Source organism: Orbicella franksi, chromosome 1 (assembly GCF_964199315.1).
Source record: "Orbicella franksi chromosome 1, jaOrbFran1.1, whole genome shotgun sequence".
Lineage (NCBI taxonomy): Eukaryota > Metazoa > Cnidaria > Anthozoa > Scleractinia > Merulinidae > Orbicella > Orbicella franksi.
Window position 1 is genome coordinate 37132480 of NC_138145.1, and position 18589 is coordinate 37151068.

Genomic DNA, 18589 nt, shown 5'->3' on the forward strand with positions numbered 1-18589 from the left:
TTATGCTAATAGCGTTACAATCTTCTTAAACGAGTTATGTTATTTGGAGATTTACCAAACGTACAAGAAGTTGGAAAGAGTTCGTAAGATGCAGAAAGCCGTTCACAAAATTCGGTTCGTCCACCATATTGCTTAGGAGCCGCTTGTTTTCTTGGTTATGACCGCTGACCTTCATTCTAGTCTCCGCCGTCTTCAAGCCTGACGACTTGCAGAGAAAGCAGAGCTGGTCGCCGTAAAAAAAGATCGTTATTTCACAAACAAATGAACCTGTTTAAAGACTGGAATACTCTATCAGTCGTTTTGTGTTCTATTTCTATCTTGGCATTAATTTCATCAGCAAGAGGAATACTGACTGAAGATGTGAAAGGTAAGAAAAACTCGTGAAACCCAAGAGATTTTCAAAGCTGTCGAAAGCTCCACTCAATTATAAAGTGCTTATAGTTTGCCAAGTAGTTTTCAAGCTTGCTTTTTGCTTAACTTAGTATAATTCAAGAGTGCAGTATGATTTTCTCTCCATGGCCTTGTTTCTTCCTTATTAATTGTTATTGACATTTTGTTGCAGCTTGCTTAAACGTTTTCGCTATTTTAATTTTGCTGACGTATTTTCTGCATGAATCTCATCAGCAGTTAAGCTTATATTTTCAGACTAAAGCTTAAGTACATGTTTTATTTTTCACAGGGAACGCTGTTCAAAACATCGAATATTATGAGTTCGTAGACTACAATGTTACTGATGTTCACAAACAACATCTAGACGCGATGAATTTGCTGAAAATTTCTGTCGTCACCATCGACTTTAGCGCCTTTAAGAGGTATTTACAGGTATTTAACGAGTTCAAATAGAACTGTAGACGTTGTAATAAATGGAATGAACACAATATGTTTGTTATACTTTGTCTTGATAAAATCAAAAGGGGATGCAAGAAACATAATGGCAAAAAGAGCCGGTTTTAAAAAAAATCTTTACTTTGGGAAGGAGGGGAGGTGTGTAAGATGGCAATTATTGTAAGGTAATTTTGATATATATTTTTTCGTGTATTCTTTTCCAATGAGTATCTTTTGAACGAGAGGAAAAAAATAAATTGAATTCATTCAGTCAGTCTTCTTGACTATTCCCCGTATGATCTTATTTTCTAACAATGCTACTATGTTTTTAGCTTAGACTAAAATTTGTGGTGCATAGACAGAAAGATTAGAATAAAATTGTGCTATGGTCTGGATAGAAAGCCTAATTTCTCAAGAGGAACTGATGATGGTAGAATAGAGCTGAGATTTGGGAGATGAGAGGTTTACTCAGAGAACCAGTTTTAAGTTTGTTGCAGACAATGAAAACTGTTTTTTTCTAATTCATAAATCTTGACAAGCCATTTACATCAGATCAGACGTTTTTTTAACCTCTTATCTGGCTCAAGATGAAAATATACCATATGATTAATAAACCAATAAAGTTACAAAGTAACTATTTAAGACATTTAAGAAATTCAATGACTAGTTTTATATTTTTCAAAGGAATTTCTGCCTGTTACTAGAACAACATAAAAGATTGTTCTTCAAAGATACCAAGTTTAGAACACTGAGTTCTAATGCTGAGGAAAAAACTGGCTATGATACAAGGACTGCTTACACAGGAACTGTGAAAGGTAACTACTCTTATATAATATAATTTTCTCCTACAGTTTTGCAAGGTGGGCAACCAGTCTCTGCGTAAATCTTGAACTGGATCACCCCTTTAAAATGAAACGAAGTGAATGTTGTTAATTAAAAAATGAGCAATAAAATTGTGCCAGTTTTGAGACTATTAATGTTGAAGTGCCAAAGCTTATTGCTGTTGGAAAAATATAAAGAGAATTGCGTACTGGATTCGACGGCAGAGCGTACTGTCCAGTGATGCAAAGTTTGTTGATAGTTGATAGATTCAAACCGCAGCAAATATTTACATGTAGACATTTGCGTCAAGATGAGCAGTTTGACTTGCGTAACAACCTGTTCATAACACAGTTCCCTGGCTTCCCCACAGAGCTCGTTTTGTTTTTGGAGAAAAAACGGAAAAGCCCAGGGATTGAGTTTGCTCCTCGATAGAGGATTTTTGCGCTCGCTCAAGAGAGAAAGCCTGGGCGCAAGATTTTAGCTTTGCGGCTGTTGTTATAAAAAGCGCTATGAATATCGCCCGCGTGTTGGTTGGACACGTTTCGGCAAAGAAACTTGTAAGGGAAAAACTAGCAATTTTTTCATGACTTTCATACAAACGAACAAATAAAACTGACTTGTGGTGTATATCAACTAAACCTTGCTCATTGTTTACACTAAAATAAAACCAAACTACTAGAGAAAATTACTACAGACCAAAGTGTACATTTGTCAAACTGGTCATGGAAATCGTTAAAATACTCACGTTTTTTTCTTCTCTCTGTTCTCCTTTTTCAGGTGACCTTAAGTCCTTCGCAATGGGACACATATTAGAAGGAAAATTTGACGGAAGTTTCTTTGCATTTGGTGAATCGTTTCACCTAGAGCCTGCTGAGCGATACTTTCACTTCAAGACGCCTTTCCATTCAATAATTTTTCCTACTTCAAGTGTTCGATTTAATTCCTCAGGAATTCAAAGGAAAATGGCTCGCGTTAAAGATCTACAACCTGTAATGGCTCAGGTATTGACACTTTATTCCTTCGAACATCTACAGTTATCGACGTAGTTCTGCTCTCCTTTGAAGTTATGAAGCCATTTTCAAATGACTGACATGTAAAACCCAAAGTTGTAATGGGCCAATCACAAGAAACAAAAATGACGTAATGAGAATTTCATACAGAACATGCAACTGGTGCCAAGCGTGGGAGAACCATGTGGTCACTGTACTTGGCATTGGTTACATGCATGGTTTCCCGCGCTTTTCATCGGCATCGATATTTCGCTATACTTCCCTCCATCTACTCAGGGCTACTCGCTTTTTTCACGTTTTACTTATTTTATTGTTACAGGCTACCAGTAAACGAATACGCCGCGACAACCTCAGCAACTCCAGCCTCAACACATGCACTTTACATATTGCTGCTGACCACTCATTTTTCAAGCACGTGGGCTCAGGTTCTGAGAGCGCCACTGTAGCAGAGATGGTGTATCACGTGGCAATGACAGACAAATCATTCAGGGCAACAGACTTCAACCAAGATGGAGGGCCTGGAGATGATATCGGATTTGTCATAGCAGTGGTTACTGTGTTTAAGGATGCAGAATCAGAAGGTAATAAGTGAGATTTTTCTTTGTGCCGTAAATTCCTAGCATTATTTATCGGCCAGTGAAATACGTTTAGCGATTCTTCAGTGCAAATATTATTTCATTGTAAGCTTGAAACGTAATTTATTAGATCTGGGCTATTGAACCAGGGTGAGGTCAAGATAGCTGGATATTGGCCAAGTTGTGGGTATTCACAGACCGAGTTATAGTTGAGTTCCATTATCACGCAAAAAAGACTGACCTAAAACTTAACCGAATCGCAATATCTATCTGGGGAATAACCAAGAATATTCCCCAATTTTCAAAACTGCGCGCGTTGCGAAAAAGATTTGAAGAATAATAAACACAATAGCCTCCATTTGGGGCGAAAATAAGCTCGGATATTTGTCCTTGGACATTATCTGTCCCTCGAAGCTCACAGTTTTCCTCGAGCTACGCTCTCAGAAAACTATTCGCTTCTCGGAACAGATACTTGAACCGCGGACAGATATCCTAGCATATTTTCGCGTCAAATGGAGGCTATTGTTTTACGTATATCTGACGAACAGGGTTCTCAATATAAACATTACTTCCTTAGTTCATTTTAAATGTTCATTGGTTATTTCAAATTCTAACTTACATTAGTGTAAATTAAGAGAATTCTGTTCTCCGATTGGCCAAACTACTCACCATCTATTCTGTTGTAGATAGTGAGTAGCTTAGCAGTTTGCGGTTGCTAACAAAATGGCGGCCGCTTCTCTGCATTTTCAAAGGGTCTTTCAAGAGGATCATAGAGAGAGCTTTGAACGGCTAGTAGATTTATACTCTAACAATTAGATTATTCGCGTGAGATTTCTATGCGTGAAAGAATCTCGAGGTCATAATAAATATAAAACAGAAGGACTTGTCTAACCTCTCCAGGCTCCTTAGAAAGTCCACAAGACATCGGTATCATGCCTTATTTGGTTAAATGGAGCGAGATAGATCACAGCGCCTACTGCTTAGCTCTGCTGTTCACTTACCGAGATTTCTCTGACGGGGCCCTGGGACTAGCCTGGGTAGCGGAGCCCGAATTTGACACACCTTGCGGAATATGCTCCAAGATGGTCCGCCTGGAAGAGGAGCATGAAGCACTGAGCCTCAACACGGCACTGGCGACCTTTTTGAATTATGGCGTCAGGCTACCAAGAAAGGCTTCGGTGATAACAGTTATGCACGAGCTTGGTCATAGCTTTGGATCCGAGGTAAGCATACCACGGAAAGCTAAACGGTTCTGTTATGCTAGGCCATGCCTTTTTTTCGTGCTACCAACCCAAATTGTCGCGTTTTCAGGAGCCAAATGTGATGATGTAGTCGAACAGTTTTTCGCCTTTAATCTGAAAAATAAACATTATTTTGCAAAGCAGATTTCTTATGACATTTCGTAACGCTGACATGAATACCAAATTCAAAATAAAAGACAGAGAAAATGGCAAGTTTTCTTCTACAGTTCACAACTATGTTGATTTTGTAAGCACGTCTTGTCGTTTTCAGTCTTCAGGACAATGATGTTGAGTAACCGGGCCTCCTCGCCTTCAAATGTAATGATCAAAAAGACATAAGTGTCCCGTCCGTAATTAGCGCCCCTCTCCAGTAAGCTCCTCCCTTGAGCTACCAAACGTAAATTAGCAGCCGTGGCCCTTGAGGGCGAAGGGTCTAATTGTTTTAGTAACACCCAACTAGTCGGACAGAAAAGGCAATAGTAAAGTTAGGAAATGTAAGTTGAAGAAATATTTATTTGGGAATGAAACGAAAGAAAGCGTCACGCTCGATTGCGCCAATTTCGATACTCGAGGACTATTACTAATGGTCCTATAGTAGCGTAGCCAATTAAAATGCAGGATTTGCAATTGTCCACTAGTTGGGTGATACTAAATATATTTTATTGGCCGGCTGGGAGGTCTGTGTAGTGAAAAACGGTGACCGAGGTCTTGAAAATGCTGTCCGTGGCCTGCGGCCTCGGGCAGCATTTTCCAACTCGAGGAATTGGCTTACGTGCCGTCTACAAAGACTGCAAATCATTCGTAAAAAAATATAACGAGCGAACCAGCGAGTAACTCAGATACTAGACAAACAAAGATGTATAAAAGAACAGATTTATTTCAAACTACTTTATGTTAGTTGCATTTAATTCACCAGTTAAGTTCTCCAAAAGTGTTTTTCCTGTGTGAAATTTCGCGCAATGTTTGAAGTTGTACTACAGAAACAATTTTGTCAGTCGTTGCGAATCACTCGAAATCAGACTTTTCTACCGTAAGTTGAGTAGCAGATAGCGAGGAAATTTCGTTAAGTGTATTCCACAGAAATGTTCTCAAATACAGCAATGATCAGAGAGGTAAATTCGACTGAAATGGACTCAATTTTTACTTAAATTGTACAGAGAGAAACACATAGGATTATGCGCCATTATGCATCACAGCGCCGAGCTACAAACAGCCAAAATAACTCTCACAACTTCAAAAAACTCAATTGAATTTACTTACAGTGACTTTCCTTGTCATTTAAAAGTGAATAGAGATAAACTTTCGTTGATTACTTAATCGTCTCTGGAAGTGTAAAAAGGGCGAAAGATTGACGATTACCGCTAATTCGTTCACGAAAAGAGATGAACGCGACGGATTCCGCCCGCTCCAGGAACCAATCAGATTGCAAGATTTGTTGAATTCCGCCCGCTCATGAACTGAGAAAAAGATAAAATTTTATACGCACTGTACTTCATTTTTAGCATGACCCAGACACAAGTGAATGTTCACCAGGCGGACGCGCTGGCAACTTTGTCATGTATTCACGAGCACGCGACGGAAATGAGCCCAACAACTTCCTGTTTTCTCCATGTAGCAAACGCAGAATGTCCCCCATAATCTCTACGAAAGGACCACAGTGTTTCATTGGTGAGTTTGCACATATCCCAAACTTGTCTAGAAACTTTATGTGATAAACTCTGCCCCCTGGCATATCGACTAGCGGAAAAACTCTTTGCAAGGTAAGCTGAAAAATATTACAACCAAACCAAAAATCAGTCGACCGAAAAATACACTGATGAACCCATCAAAACTAAAAGCAACAATCTCGTACCCAGGGCTTCTCCCATTTCTAATGGAAAAGCCCTGAGAACGAAGTTGTAACAGTAAGTACATGTCACCGGCGCGAAGCGTCTGAAAACGTTTTCGAGCTGATTGAAAAAGGTAGCGACAGTTTTTTAAGTCAGTCACTAAGCATGAGAAAGCGACATGAAAATAAATTTGAAATAGGTTTGACACTCAAGTAAGAAACGCTTTATTTGTTTCAAAATAAAAAGTTTCATGCAGCTTATTCCACAATTTTACTCTAGATTTGCGGAGTGACAGCTAGCGTATTTCAAGCACTGTAAAAATTTTGAAACACCTTGTCATCTTTCCGCTCGCTTTCTGAACAAATCTGCTTCTATGCTCCCTTTGACAGCTCATAACAATGGTTCGTACTGCGGAAACAAGATCGTTGAGGAGGGTGAGGACTGTGATTGTGGAAGGCCAGAGGAATGCTTGGCGGTAGACAAGTGCTGTGTGGCGAGAGATGACACCTTGAACATACCCGGATGTACGGTCAGAGAGGGAAAGCAATGCAGGTGTGTGTTACCCCGTATGTATGACGTCAAAGCACCGCCCTCATCATTATCGTCGTGGTCATTATCATTATGATCAAACCTTGTTCTCCATATGATTTATCACCTCTGCATAGTTTTTGAAAGTCTGTGTCACATCTAGCGTTGTAACCGAACTGACCCAACAGCCAGACCTGAAAGTGATTTTACCAAATGCTGAACTGATATGTTGCTCATTTCCCGACGATGGTTACACATGCTGTTACCATGAACCAAATGCTGCGTTGTGATTGGCTACCCGAGCGGATAAGAATACGCTATCTTGCCCGCTCGGGATTACCCGCTGGGTCCCGCAACTGAAATAGTGATCTTTTTCCTTGTAATAAATCATTTACTGGCCATGTTAGTTCGCCGAAAATGGCAAGATACTGGCCTTGCTTTTTTTTTTTTTTTTTTCAACTCGATCATAACATATGTAATACACTGCTTTCCTTTCAAGAAAATATCTGTGGGAAGAATTGCTCTAGCTGATTTCCCTGAGGGTATTGTTTTTCATTGAGTTCTGTCAAGTAATCTTTGTTTTTCTTTTCAGTTCTGTTGCCGGAAGGTGTTGTACTGAAGAATGTACTTTTATCCCAGAATCCCAGGCGCGCGTGTGTCAAGCAGAAACAGAGTGCAGCCTGGAATCTACTTGTAAATATCCTTTGATAAGATAACGCGAAGAGAAGGTTCCAGCAAATAGGCCGGGAGCCTAAACGTTTTACTCTGACAGTATAAATGGGTATCGGCAAATTTAATGCTAGGGGGTAGCCCTTTGATGGACTAGCATCTCATCCATGGGGGGAGTATAAATACTCCTAGTTGCTTTATTGCTGCTTATAATCCATTAAATATTTTCGCTCGCGCGCGATTGGTCTAAACGCGTCATGTGACCGAATATTCCCCAGCTAAAACTGGGGAATATCCGAGAATATTCCCCAATTTTCAAGACTGCGTGTGTGGCGAAAAATATTTAAAGGATAATCAACACAATAGCTTCCATTTGACTTTGAAAATATGCTTGGATATTTGTCCTTGGACATTATCTATTCCTCAAAACTCTCGGAAAACTGTTCACTTCTCGGAACAGGTAATATCCGCGGACAAATATACGGGCATTTTTTCGCGCCAAATAGAGACTATTGTTTATATAGACACCGGAGAAAAGCGCCGGCCTGATAGGCAACTTACAAAGCCTCTCTCTACCCGGGGTATAACTGGGAACTGGCAAATTGGAATTGACCATTTTACAGTTGTCTGCCCGGTGACCTGGCCTTTGGATGGCAGCGAGGCTGGAGTTGACCTTGCTTTGACACAGACCTCACTGCTTTCGTCACGTAAATGAACCCAGTTAGCATCAGAATAACTTGTTTTACACAACAAAAGCAGTGAGGTCTGTATCAAAACAAGGTCACCTGTAGCCTTGCTGTCATTCAAATGCCAGGTCACCGAGCAGACAACTGGAAAATAGTCTATTGAGCAACCTGACAGAACGCTGGGGATTTACCTGCAAAAGACTAACATTCCTTCTGGGGGGAGTAGTCAAACTCCTAGCAGTTTCATGCTTAGTGTCGGGTGTTTTAGACCTTTCTGGAGTGATGTGATTTTCTTTAATATATCAAACTGGTATGAGTGGACGTTGTCCTGAAGCGGAGTCCAAGCCAAGCAATGTGACATGCAATGGAGGATCAAACACATGTCTGCATGGCAGCTGTACTGGTTCAATATGTGTACTATATGACACCATTGAGTGTGAATGCTACCAGAACACAGACCAAATGTGTCATGTTTGTTGCAACAACAGTCAGGTGAGTAACAAGAATTTGTAGTCTTTCAAATAGATGTCGCCTGGATAGCGCTTGGAATCCATCAGCTCAACGCTGGCAGGTAATGACTTCAGCTGGCTCTCATCTTGTTTAATCTCAAGCTGGTAGAGTCAAACAGAGCTGATTTATTTAATCTTTGATTCTCGTCGATTTTAGTTCTCGTTTGTTCGCGCCTAGATAATCATTTCCTTCTTTGTTCTGCTTTACTAGTTAAATCAGAGGGGTTTTCACTTGAGCATCAAAAGTGATTCGCACTTGCTTCAAATGCTTTTGCATTACTAGCTTAGTGATTGGTTTAAAAAACTCGCGCCACTTTTTTAAACAAATCAGGAGCAAAACCAATCACGTGCACCCGTTTTTTCGGGCTTTGCACCGGCTGCACGTGTTTCCTTCGTTTGTTGAATTGATTGGTTTTTTGTATATTCTGTGTCTTTCAGTATGCTAGACCAGATTGATCATAGTTAATAGAGGGGACTTGTTATGAAGCCCAGCAAATATCAAAGGAGCGAACAAAGATGCCAAGATTTGTTGGAAGGTCCACGACCGTTCACACTCTTTTGTTTTGCGCTCATCCACTATGCGTGAATTACGTAACCAACACGTTGCTATTGGTTAGTTCCACAGTATGGAGTAAACAACTATTGTGTTTTGTGCACGGTCGAGGCAAAAAAAAGAGAGAGAGAGAGAGAGAGAGAGAGAGAGAGAGAGAGAGAGAGAGAGAGAGAGAGAGAGAGAGAGAAACATACAACGATGAACTTTGTCGAGTTTCATAACCATTCCCCTCTATTAACTATGGATTGATGAATAACATTGTTTCTAGTTTTTCGGTTTTCAGTTGAAAACTGCCCTGTTGCCGTCTCAGGCATCTCACCTCCAAAACCTATCTTCCGTTTTTGTCGTGAGAGTTAGCTTGTGAACGTGTTTTTGTCATCTCGTAAGCGCTGTTTTAGACAAGTTCTTGGGCTTACGTCTCATTAACGAGCCCGTTTTCTTAATCTCAGAGCGTGTGCGTATCGACTCAGGAGTTCCTGGGTCGAGTCATTCTCAAGCCTCCCGGCAGCACTTGCAAGTCTCACCAGGGTTACTGTGACTCATACGGTGTATGTGTCATTGTAGACAGTGAAAATGAACTGAGCAAACTCAGGGACACTTTCAAGAGATTCTTCTCTAAGGCAGCCATGAGGGACCTGTGGAGCTGGATAAAGAGACACTGGTAAGCCTTGTACTTTCTGGCTTTGTTAGATTACACTGCAATAAAACTTTGTACGTCATGGCGGTGCTTCGCTTGTTAAATCAACTTGCTAAGTTCTGACGTCATTGTTTTAAATATTGTCCCAGGAGACTTGCCTAAATACCATGCCAAATTCGAATTTGACATTCAAAATATAAGAAACTTGTGATAATTGATGAAGTATTTAGCTCTTTGGTTGTAATACAGATATTGGCGTTCATACACTGCAACATTTCTGAGTGGTAAAATCGCCAAGTAGCCCCAACATGCCTTGTAAAATCTTGAGTTTTTAAACCCGCGTCACACAAACAGAATATTATACATCGGGCACAAATGCGCACACTGTTCTTTGTTGTATTTTAGAAAACAAACCTAAGAAAATACGAGCGCTGATTGGTGAAAAATCTTGTTTCTATAACTCGATAGAAACACAGAACTAGCACGAGCTGTTGACGTAGTGATGGCGCGAACAAAGAGAATTTACATTTTGATAATCACAGTTAACAAGTTGTTTTCCTTTTTTTCGTCGCGGTGTTCTCTAAAAGAAATAGAAAACATGTTCTCCGTGTTTCTATCGAGTTATAGAAACACTCGTGAAAGTTTGGGAGAACTCGAAAAGGCTGTAGAAACACTCGCCTGCGGCTCGTGTTCCCACAGCATTTCCCGTTCTCCCAAACTTCCACTCGTGTTTCTATAACTCGATAGAAATACGGCACATGTTTTCTATTTCTTAAATAAATAAGGTTTCTGCCCGGTCCATGGATATTTCACCGAAACTGACTACCAAAGTCAAAACAAAGCTGTACGAGTACTACGTCAGTGCTATGCATTACACTTGACACCCGCTCGGATTGTCTTACTAGTTTACAAACACACCAAAGCGTTGAGTTTTGTTCTATCTTAAATCACGCAAACAATAGCGTCAAAGGAATGGTGGAGGAAAACACTCGTTTGCCCCTGGCATGTTTTCTTGTTTTTACCTTTATTTTTCTTTCTTGTTCTCCTCGTGAGTTTCTCAACAGAACAAAGCACGGTTAAGACTAATTATTAATCAAGCCACCGGTAAAATACGACACTGAAAAAAAAGATGATGGTATAGAGCTTTTTCGCTAACGTGGCCATTAGCCAGCATGCACATTTATTGGAATAAAAGTAAGTTTTAAATAAGAAAGGAGTTCAACTTCTGGTTTGGGATACCAACATGGCAGCTGTTTCATTGTTTTGGGATACCAGTATAGTTGCCGTGAAAACAAAATAGTATTTTCATTCCATTGCGATGTCCAAATCAACTGTGATTGGACACTTGCACACGCTGAAGCAAAGCGGATTTTCGTCAAGCGTTTTTGTTTTGGGCAAAAAAGTGTTTGTTTTGTAAAACAAATGTCCAACTGTTCAGTTCTGTCTAGTGACGTCAGCACACGTCCATGGTTGAAACTTTAAAAAGAGTTTCAATTTAAAGTTTTCATAATTTCCTCAACATAACTACAGAGTGTGTGAAGGAGAAAATACAGTGTTAAAATGAATCGCATCCACTACAGCTGGCTAGGTATGGGCTGCTCAGACGAGTGTCATCTGATTGCGACTAGCAAATCTAAACATGATAAGAAGGCAGAAATGGCACGATTTCCAAGAATCTTTGGCCGAAAGAAAAGGGGACTTCTGCAGAGAAAGGAACGATTTGCCCGAAAAGCGGAACATCTTCACGACACTTTCGATTGTTCAAATGATAGTGAGAAGACATCACACGAAGGAGTCGCTATTTGGCAATTGAATATAAACAAAAGACGACGAATGGCTACCTGTGAACAACTAGAAAAGATAACAAGGGTAACAAGCGACAGAAATGTTACCCTGCACGATTTACGGAAAGCTTTGGTGGTTGTCAATCGATTGGAAGACTATGGCTTGCTCTAAAGAACATTAAACAGTGTTCCTGTGTCAACAGTTTCAAAACAACACTTAAAACTTATGTTTTGAGAAAAACATTGACAGAATTGATTTTCCTGACGGGCCACATTTGCTCACGCGAAATCCAAACCCACACACTTTCCGTTTGTACGGCGACCGTCCTTTTTTCAATAAACAAGAAAGTAAATACTCTTGAGGATCCGATGTTTTACTACTTTGTCATGGAGATCGATCTATTGCCTAAAACTGACCGGAGAAACATTATTCTTCTTTTAATAAATTATTTAGAAACCTAAAGACAATGTATTTCCCCTTTTTCTCGCATCTCAATACTTTCGCGTTTTTCTTTGTCACGTTAAACTTAAAAGTGTTTTAATGTAAAAAGTTCAACTGACGAAGCTGAGAAATAACAAGATCGGAATCAAGCTCTTTTTTAAAACTTAAACAACATGGCGAATAAAGGACAATGAATGGTTGCTATAACTTTTGTCTACCGTTGTCACAGCCCGTAGACGATACGCGTTTTAGCTACCCGTAAGAGACTGCAGTTTTTCGGCTCTTGTTTCAAGCGCCGAAAAAAAAAAGAGCCGAAAAAAAACCGGATGCTCTCGCAGACTATACATGGAAATCAAACATGGCTGTTTTCCATACTGCCTTGTTACTAAATATACCATGTCGTGGGCTTTGTTTTCGGCTTCAAAACTGCAGCTTTAGGCATGTAGGTTATGTGACAAGCCATGGTAAGTTTGTATCGGCCGCTCAAGGCCGGGGTGTTGGAGTGGTTGAGGGGCTAAATTACTAACTATATGCGTGGCAATTTCTTCTAACAGCAAATCTGCTGTGTTTCAGGTATTACGTCCTAGTGATCATCGGTAGCATTGTGTTAGTTGTTGTTCTCCTCAAATTTACTTCCCGAGAAAGAACATCTCTTCTGAGCCTTGCAAGGCGAGCTCTTTTGCCATACATCGTCCGGAATCAGCAGCATGTACATCTAAGAGCCCCTCAGGTGTCTTTGGACAAATTTGTCGATGCAGAGGAGGAACTGGGCAATAATAGCGGGGACAGAAATCTGAGAGAAGCGGATGTATACGAATCACGTGAGTAAATAGTTTTCGTATCTTTGTGCCATCTCTTATGGCAATCATCGTTCCGAGAATAAATCACCCGTAAGAAAATAAAAGAACAGACTTTCTTAGCGTAGGCTCCCATTCGTGCCCGGGCTTTGAGCGTCGCGGACATGTTTGACCATCGAGCTCGGCTTTCTAAGTTCGAATTTAGTCTAATAAAGGAATAAAGAGGGAATTTAGAACTTACCATACAATGGCAAAAAATCGGAGATTTAAGTCGCCAGCGATTGGCGAAAATTGCGTAGTGTGCCCGCAACAGGCAAGGACAAAATTCGCTTTGCGACTTTCCCTGGCGATCAAATTTGCTGCTATCGGTGTGTACGATCGCCTGTTACATTACCGGCTTGAGACTAGGCTGCGTGACGTTCGGCAGTGAATTTACTTGAAAATCTCGATCCGAAGTAAACACCTCACTGTTCCAGTTACTTTTGTATGTTGAATGTTTCAGCTGAATCCCGTCTGCAGGCTTTATTTCCTGATGTGACCAGCTGGGATTTAGTCAGTGCTATCCGACATTCCACATCTGAACAAGCTGCGATTAACAGACTTCTGGCTCAGGGATATGTTATGACTGAATATTGAACCAGGTAAACACAAGCGCTATTCTTAACACTAGCTTCAAACCTTTCAAATTCACCTGGCTTGTCGTGTGAAATATAGAAAAAGCGCCTTCCTCGAATGAGCGCCGCACTTCACTTCAAAGACAAACGTATCTTTGTGATACGCGCCGCTCTCGAATTAGCGTCGGATGAAAACGTCGAAAAAATCAATAAGCGCGCCGGCGCTTTTTTAAGTAAATAGGGTATACTGAGGTTATTCCATCGAAAGTTTGACTGCGATCCCAAAATTTTGTAGTCGATATAGTGATCGTGTAACACATTTGCATCTGATTTATAATTTCAATACTTTGCCTACTATTTTTTCTCTTTATAGGTGGTTTTCTCCTTTCCCCTCAAGGCCTGCGGGAACAGTGGAATGACATTTAAAAAAGACTTTCTTTAAACTACTCGATTCTTTGTTATATCCCGTTATGTATTTTCCTCCGTGATCAGAATGGTTTTAAAAGACCGTATAAAGCAATAGTTCTCTAACGTATCACACAGGCTTGTGTTTGTTGTTTGTTCTATGCGGGTTAAGAGTTTCATCTCTAGGTAAGTTCGAAAATCAACAGCCGTTGACTTCGATATCATGTAACCGTATCATAATTCTTTGGGATCTGGACAATAACGTTCAATTATTATTCAGCGCGCCTAGTATTCTCCTAAAAAAGGCTGTCTTTCCAGCTAACTTGGCACTACAACAACGATAATGCAGAAGACGACTACAGTTGGATTGTTTAAACGGTGTGATCGTATTAGCAAGGTACATAAATGACTGAGAAAATTACTTCATTGTGATTGGCTAAGAGCAGGCAAACTTATCATTTATTTTTAATTTACGTCGGCTGTCAAGCAAATCAACGAGCAAAGCTCAAATTAAAGCTCAGCAAGTAAGATTTGGACTACTTGTGCCATTTGATTTCTTTCCTAAAGGCTTGTGCAATTTTGAAGAATTTTCATAAATCACCGGTGTAAAGCATAATTGCACTCGCATTCATACGGTTACCTCAACTAATTCCTCTGTTCGCACCAAAGTCAACACAACTGACGCATTTTACTGTCAATGAACACAACTACCACTTGATTTTCATGTCCTTCTTGTTTGTTATCTCATGGAGCCTTTCGAATGGTCGTAGAATGGGTCGGAATGCGGGGACGGGGTGAGGAAATTTATAAAAAAATTATAATCGTTGTTCGCATTACAAGGAAGTCCCATTAACGGGGCTTTTTGATACAAAATTAGCCGAGCTTTTAGTTAGGCTGTAACAAATTGGTCCCATTACCCTAGTGACCTTAGGGCGTGATTCCACTACTGTTCTCACTGGGAGCCTCTAGTCTATTCTGTCCCTTCTCTCTGTCACGCAACGTTGGGAGAGACAGGGTCCCACTCTCCCCACATTATGTGGAAGAGAAAGAGCCAGAACCAAGGACGATGGGGAGCTCGCGAACAGCGACCGTTCCAATGCTTCGCCGCTCTCCCCTCTCTCGGAGCTACTTGCTCCCAACCCCCTCAGGTTGATTCCTTCGCATATCGTATTTTATAATCCATCAAATATTTTCGCTCGCTCGCGATTGGTCAAAACGCGTCACGTGACTCAGTATGCCCCATCTTGAAACAGGGGAATATCTGGTTAAGTGATTCCCCAATTTTCAAAACTGAGCTTGTTGCAAAAAATATTTTCAGGGTAATAAATATAGTAGCCTCCATCTAGCGCAAAAACATGCTCGGATATTTGTCCTTGGACATTATCTGCTTCTCAAAACTCACAGTTTTCCTTGAGCTACGCTCTCGGAAAACTCTTCGCTTCTCGCCCATCGAGTAAGTGCCTCCTTCAAATTAGCGCCCCCTCTCTCCCCTTCCCTCCCACCCACGAATAGGCGCACCCACCTTATCCGAAATTTGAAATAAGTGTGAAATAAATGAATTGCTTTTACTTGTTCAGCACGAAATGAAATGCTGAGATGTGGTGATACTACATTGCAACGGTTTCAAATAATCATGTTATAATCAGGAGCCAAACCATACAGGTAAAATTCTGGTCTCATTGAACAATACAACAAAGCAAACTGCATCAACCATATTAAAGACTGACGTATCGAATTAGTTTGCAAGTGATTTCTGGTTTATTTTACTGAAGCAAACACGTAAGACATTGTGCGTGCGTATCTTTTCATGGAGCTAAAACTCGTGGTCCACTTTTGTTGTTCACACTTGTAACTTGCTCAGTGGAAAACATGGACGCATTTCTTTCCCGTATCAGTTAAAAACAAACGCCAATCCTTAGAGACGGCGATAAATTGAGGTGACTGGAACCCATTGTCGCGACCTTCAATGCTTGTAACATGCCTCCCATCCAGTGTGAACACTTGTAGTCGGCAGTCATCGCTGTCACAGACGATGAGGTTGTTGAACTTATCAATGCCAAGGCCTACTGGTCTGCTCAGCTGTTCGTTAACTTCCCTGGACTTGCCAATGTCATACAGGAAAACACCGTCTTCAGTGAAAACCTTCACACACCGTGTCTTTGGAAAGGAAACGAAGAACCTGTCTTTGTGATGAATTGCAAATGAAGGCGAACCATCTAGGACTGGATCACCGCCAAAGGAATCAAGCTTATGGTATCCGTTAGGGGAGAGAATTTTAACCTCAGCATCAGCACTGTCACAGACAATCAAATCACCATTGCTCTTCACAGAAACAGAACACGGTTTCTTTACGTGCCCAACGTAGTTCAGAAAGTTTCCTTCATTAGAACATAGTATCATAGCTCCGCATTCTTCGATGACAATTATTTCGCCTAAAATACTAAATTCTACTGCACGGGGTCTCTGCAAATTTTTCGTGCTATCTCTAATGTCGCCAAACTGTCTTAGATACTTGCCTTCAGAATCGAATATCTGGATTCTCTTGTTCAGACTGTCTGCAACGGCTACCTTCCCATCGGTTTTGTTGACAGCGATGCCATGAGGAAACTGGAAGTGGCCATTCGAACCCAGTTCGAACGCTTTCTGGTAGAGACACGGGCTCACCTTAACTCTCAAGGGACTGACAGTCAGCGGTCGTCCATTAACACTGATCATTACGTCATGGCGACCGTCAACTTCGGGTGTAAACGAAAATTCATATCTTCCATCGCTTTTATGTTCGGATGCATTTTTCCATTCTTCTCGCAATGGGCTCTGGATTTTCATCCTGACTTGGTCGTCTTTCTGATAACATTGTTTCGAACTTGAGTCTCTTGTGCGAACTAAAATCGTTGTTTCCCTTCCAACAACAGATTCTCTTAGTCCTTTAACGCGTGCTGTACACCGTGACGGATCTGTGTTACTTGTAATCAACTGCCCAGGACCACAATGTACACTGTGACATATTTCTTCGTCTACAGCGTAATTTACAAAAGAAAGTACAAGTGCTTCCGTTTCTTTCGAATTCAGAAGATCTTTGCAGCGACCAATAATGGTTTCCTGTTCTTTCACAATTTCCATGTCAACGTTTCTTTTCAGAACACATTTACCGTGTTCCAATGGGCTTGTTAATTGTTTTACGAACAGCTGCAGTTTTCGTTGTTTACTTGCGTGACGTTTCTGTTGATTTCTAGAAATGTCGTCGATCTTTGTCAACACTGCTTTCTCGTGTTGTCTCAAAGTTTTAATTAATTTCTTCACAGTTGCTTTCACGTTCTCACGGGCTTCGCTAAGTTTTTCCTCTCTACTCTTGAAGAGATCTTCACTTTTTTGAATCTCATCTTTACTCGCTGAGATTTCGTCTTTCGCTTTTTTCAGAACCTTATCAAGTTGCTTCTTTCCTTCTCGAGCAGCTTGTTTAATGTCAACTACATGTCGCGAATGTCTGTCATCATGACAGATGCGGCAAATGCATTCGTTGCAATCGTCGCAGTAATAATTTAAGGCCTCTTCTCCGTGGCTCTCATTTTTGCACATAACTGGTCTTCGTAAAAGGTCTAACAGATGTTCTTTCTCAAGCAAAACATTTCTGTGAACCCTGGTAACTTTCAAGCGACGGTGAGCTCTCTCGCACGAAGAACAAAGGTAGTATTTGCGAACAAAACAGTACGAAACTGCCATCTTTCCTTCGTTACAATTCATGCACGTCTCGGCAGCTTGGTCTCCATTAAACACAGTTAAGATCTCCTTGAATCGATCCAAGTGAAACGAAGTGGGCAAATCAATGAATGTGCTTTCTTCCGGGATTGGAATCGTTGTCTCGCAAATGACACAGCTAATTTCGTGTTGATGTTGCCTTCTACCAATACTTGCCAAGTTATCGAGGCACATTAGACAGAATGAGTGCAAGCAAGGTAAAGTCTTTGGATCTTTAAGCGTTTGGAAGCAAACCCGACATTGTGTTGTTACCTTGAGGTCTTTCAAACACCACTGCGAAGCCATGATGTGTTCTTGGCTTCTTTGTGTACAGACATCACGTGATGATCGCGTGTTTTAGGTCATTTAGTGGAAAAGCTTGGTCACGCGATTTGTTGGTGATTTGAGTCACGCTATCTGACTCCATTTTGAGCTATTATGTGACATATAAAACTGATTTTAAAGCGCAAGAAACCTTCAACGACCTTAAAACGACATACAGGAGATGATAGAGGAATCATTCAGAACATTTTACGGCAAACATGGCGCAGAAGACAGTTTTTGTAATCAAATGCGATGCCGAACAATGCCAGTAAAGTTTGTCATCTAAAATATTAATGCACTGGTGAATAAAACACGTGGTATAAACCTTTAATGAGTTTATCTGAGGAATGTAGACATTCTGTTACGCTAGAGGCCCTGCACTTGCGTTTTTACATATTGAAGAATTTAGTCCATACTCAGCAAGTGTCTCGCGAGTTGGGGATGCAGTCTGGAAGTTGGAAGAGCACGATAGAAGTTTTATAAATGTTGCTCGAGGCGCCGCCGAGAACAACTCTAGCTTTACGAAAGGTCTTGCAATTTCTCGAGTGTGTCTAAGTAAGGGCATGGACCAATTATTTTGCAGACAGGCTCACAGATCGCAAGA

General features: G+C 40.8%; 2 protein-coding genes across 2 annotated transcripts; one reads left to right on the top strand and one right to left on the bottom strand.

The window, feature by feature from the left end:
- The first annotated feature begins 1966 nt into the window (after nucleotides 1–1966).
- Nucleotides 1967–15772, top strand: LOC145461916 (disintegrin and metalloproteinase domain-containing protein 10-like). Its single transcript, XM_081445678.1, has 10 exons — nucleotides 1967–2648; nucleotides 2977–3238; nucleotides 4133–4455; nucleotides 5976–6141; nucleotides 6692–6854; nucleotides 7423–7527; nucleotides 8494–8677; nucleotides 9697–9908; nucleotides 12684–12931; nucleotides 13410–15772. The coding sequence occupies exons 1-10, from the start codon at nucleotides 2370–2372 to the stop codon at nucleotides 13541–13543; spliced, it is 2076 nt and encodes a 691-aa protein (XP_081301804.1). The 5' UTR covers nucleotides 1967–2369; the 3' UTR covers nucleotides 13544–15772.
- Nucleotides 9838–18051, bottom strand: LOC145461591 (E3 ubiquitin-protein ligase TRIM45-like). The gene is made up of 2 exons (XM_081445657.1): nucleotides 15758–18051; nucleotides 9838–9890 (listed from the first exon to the last, which is right to left on the bottom strand). Exon 1 carries the CDS (start codon nucleotides 17965–17967, stop codon nucleotides 15784–15786), a length of 2184 nt encoding a protein of 727 aa, XP_081301783.1. The 5' UTR covers nucleotides 17968–18051; the 3' UTR covers nucleotides 9838–9890; nucleotides 15758–15783.
- Between the last annotated feature and the right edge of the window lie 538 nt (nucleotides 18052–18589).

What these genes read in the sequence shown, in the direction of transcription:
- LOC145461916 (XM_081445678.1), top strand. Translation starts at nt 2,370, where the DNA reads ATGGAAATCGTTAAAATACTCACGTTTTTTTCTTCTCTCTGTTCTCCT. An exon ending in AGAGAGGGAAAGCAATGCAG is followed by an intron (nt 6,855 to 7,422) that starts GTGTGTGTTACC and finishes TTTTCTTTTCAG; the next exon opens with TTCTGTTGCCGGAAGGTGTT. An exon ending in TTTGTTGCAACAACAGTCAG is followed by an intron (nt 8,678 to 9,696) that starts GTGAGTAACAAG and finishes TCTTAATCTCAG; the next exon opens with AGCGTGTGCGTATCGACTCA.
- LOC145461591 (XM_081445657.1), bottom strand. Translation starts at nt 17,967, where the DNA reads ATGGCTTCGCAGTGGTGTTTGAAAGACCTCAAGGTAACAACACAATGT.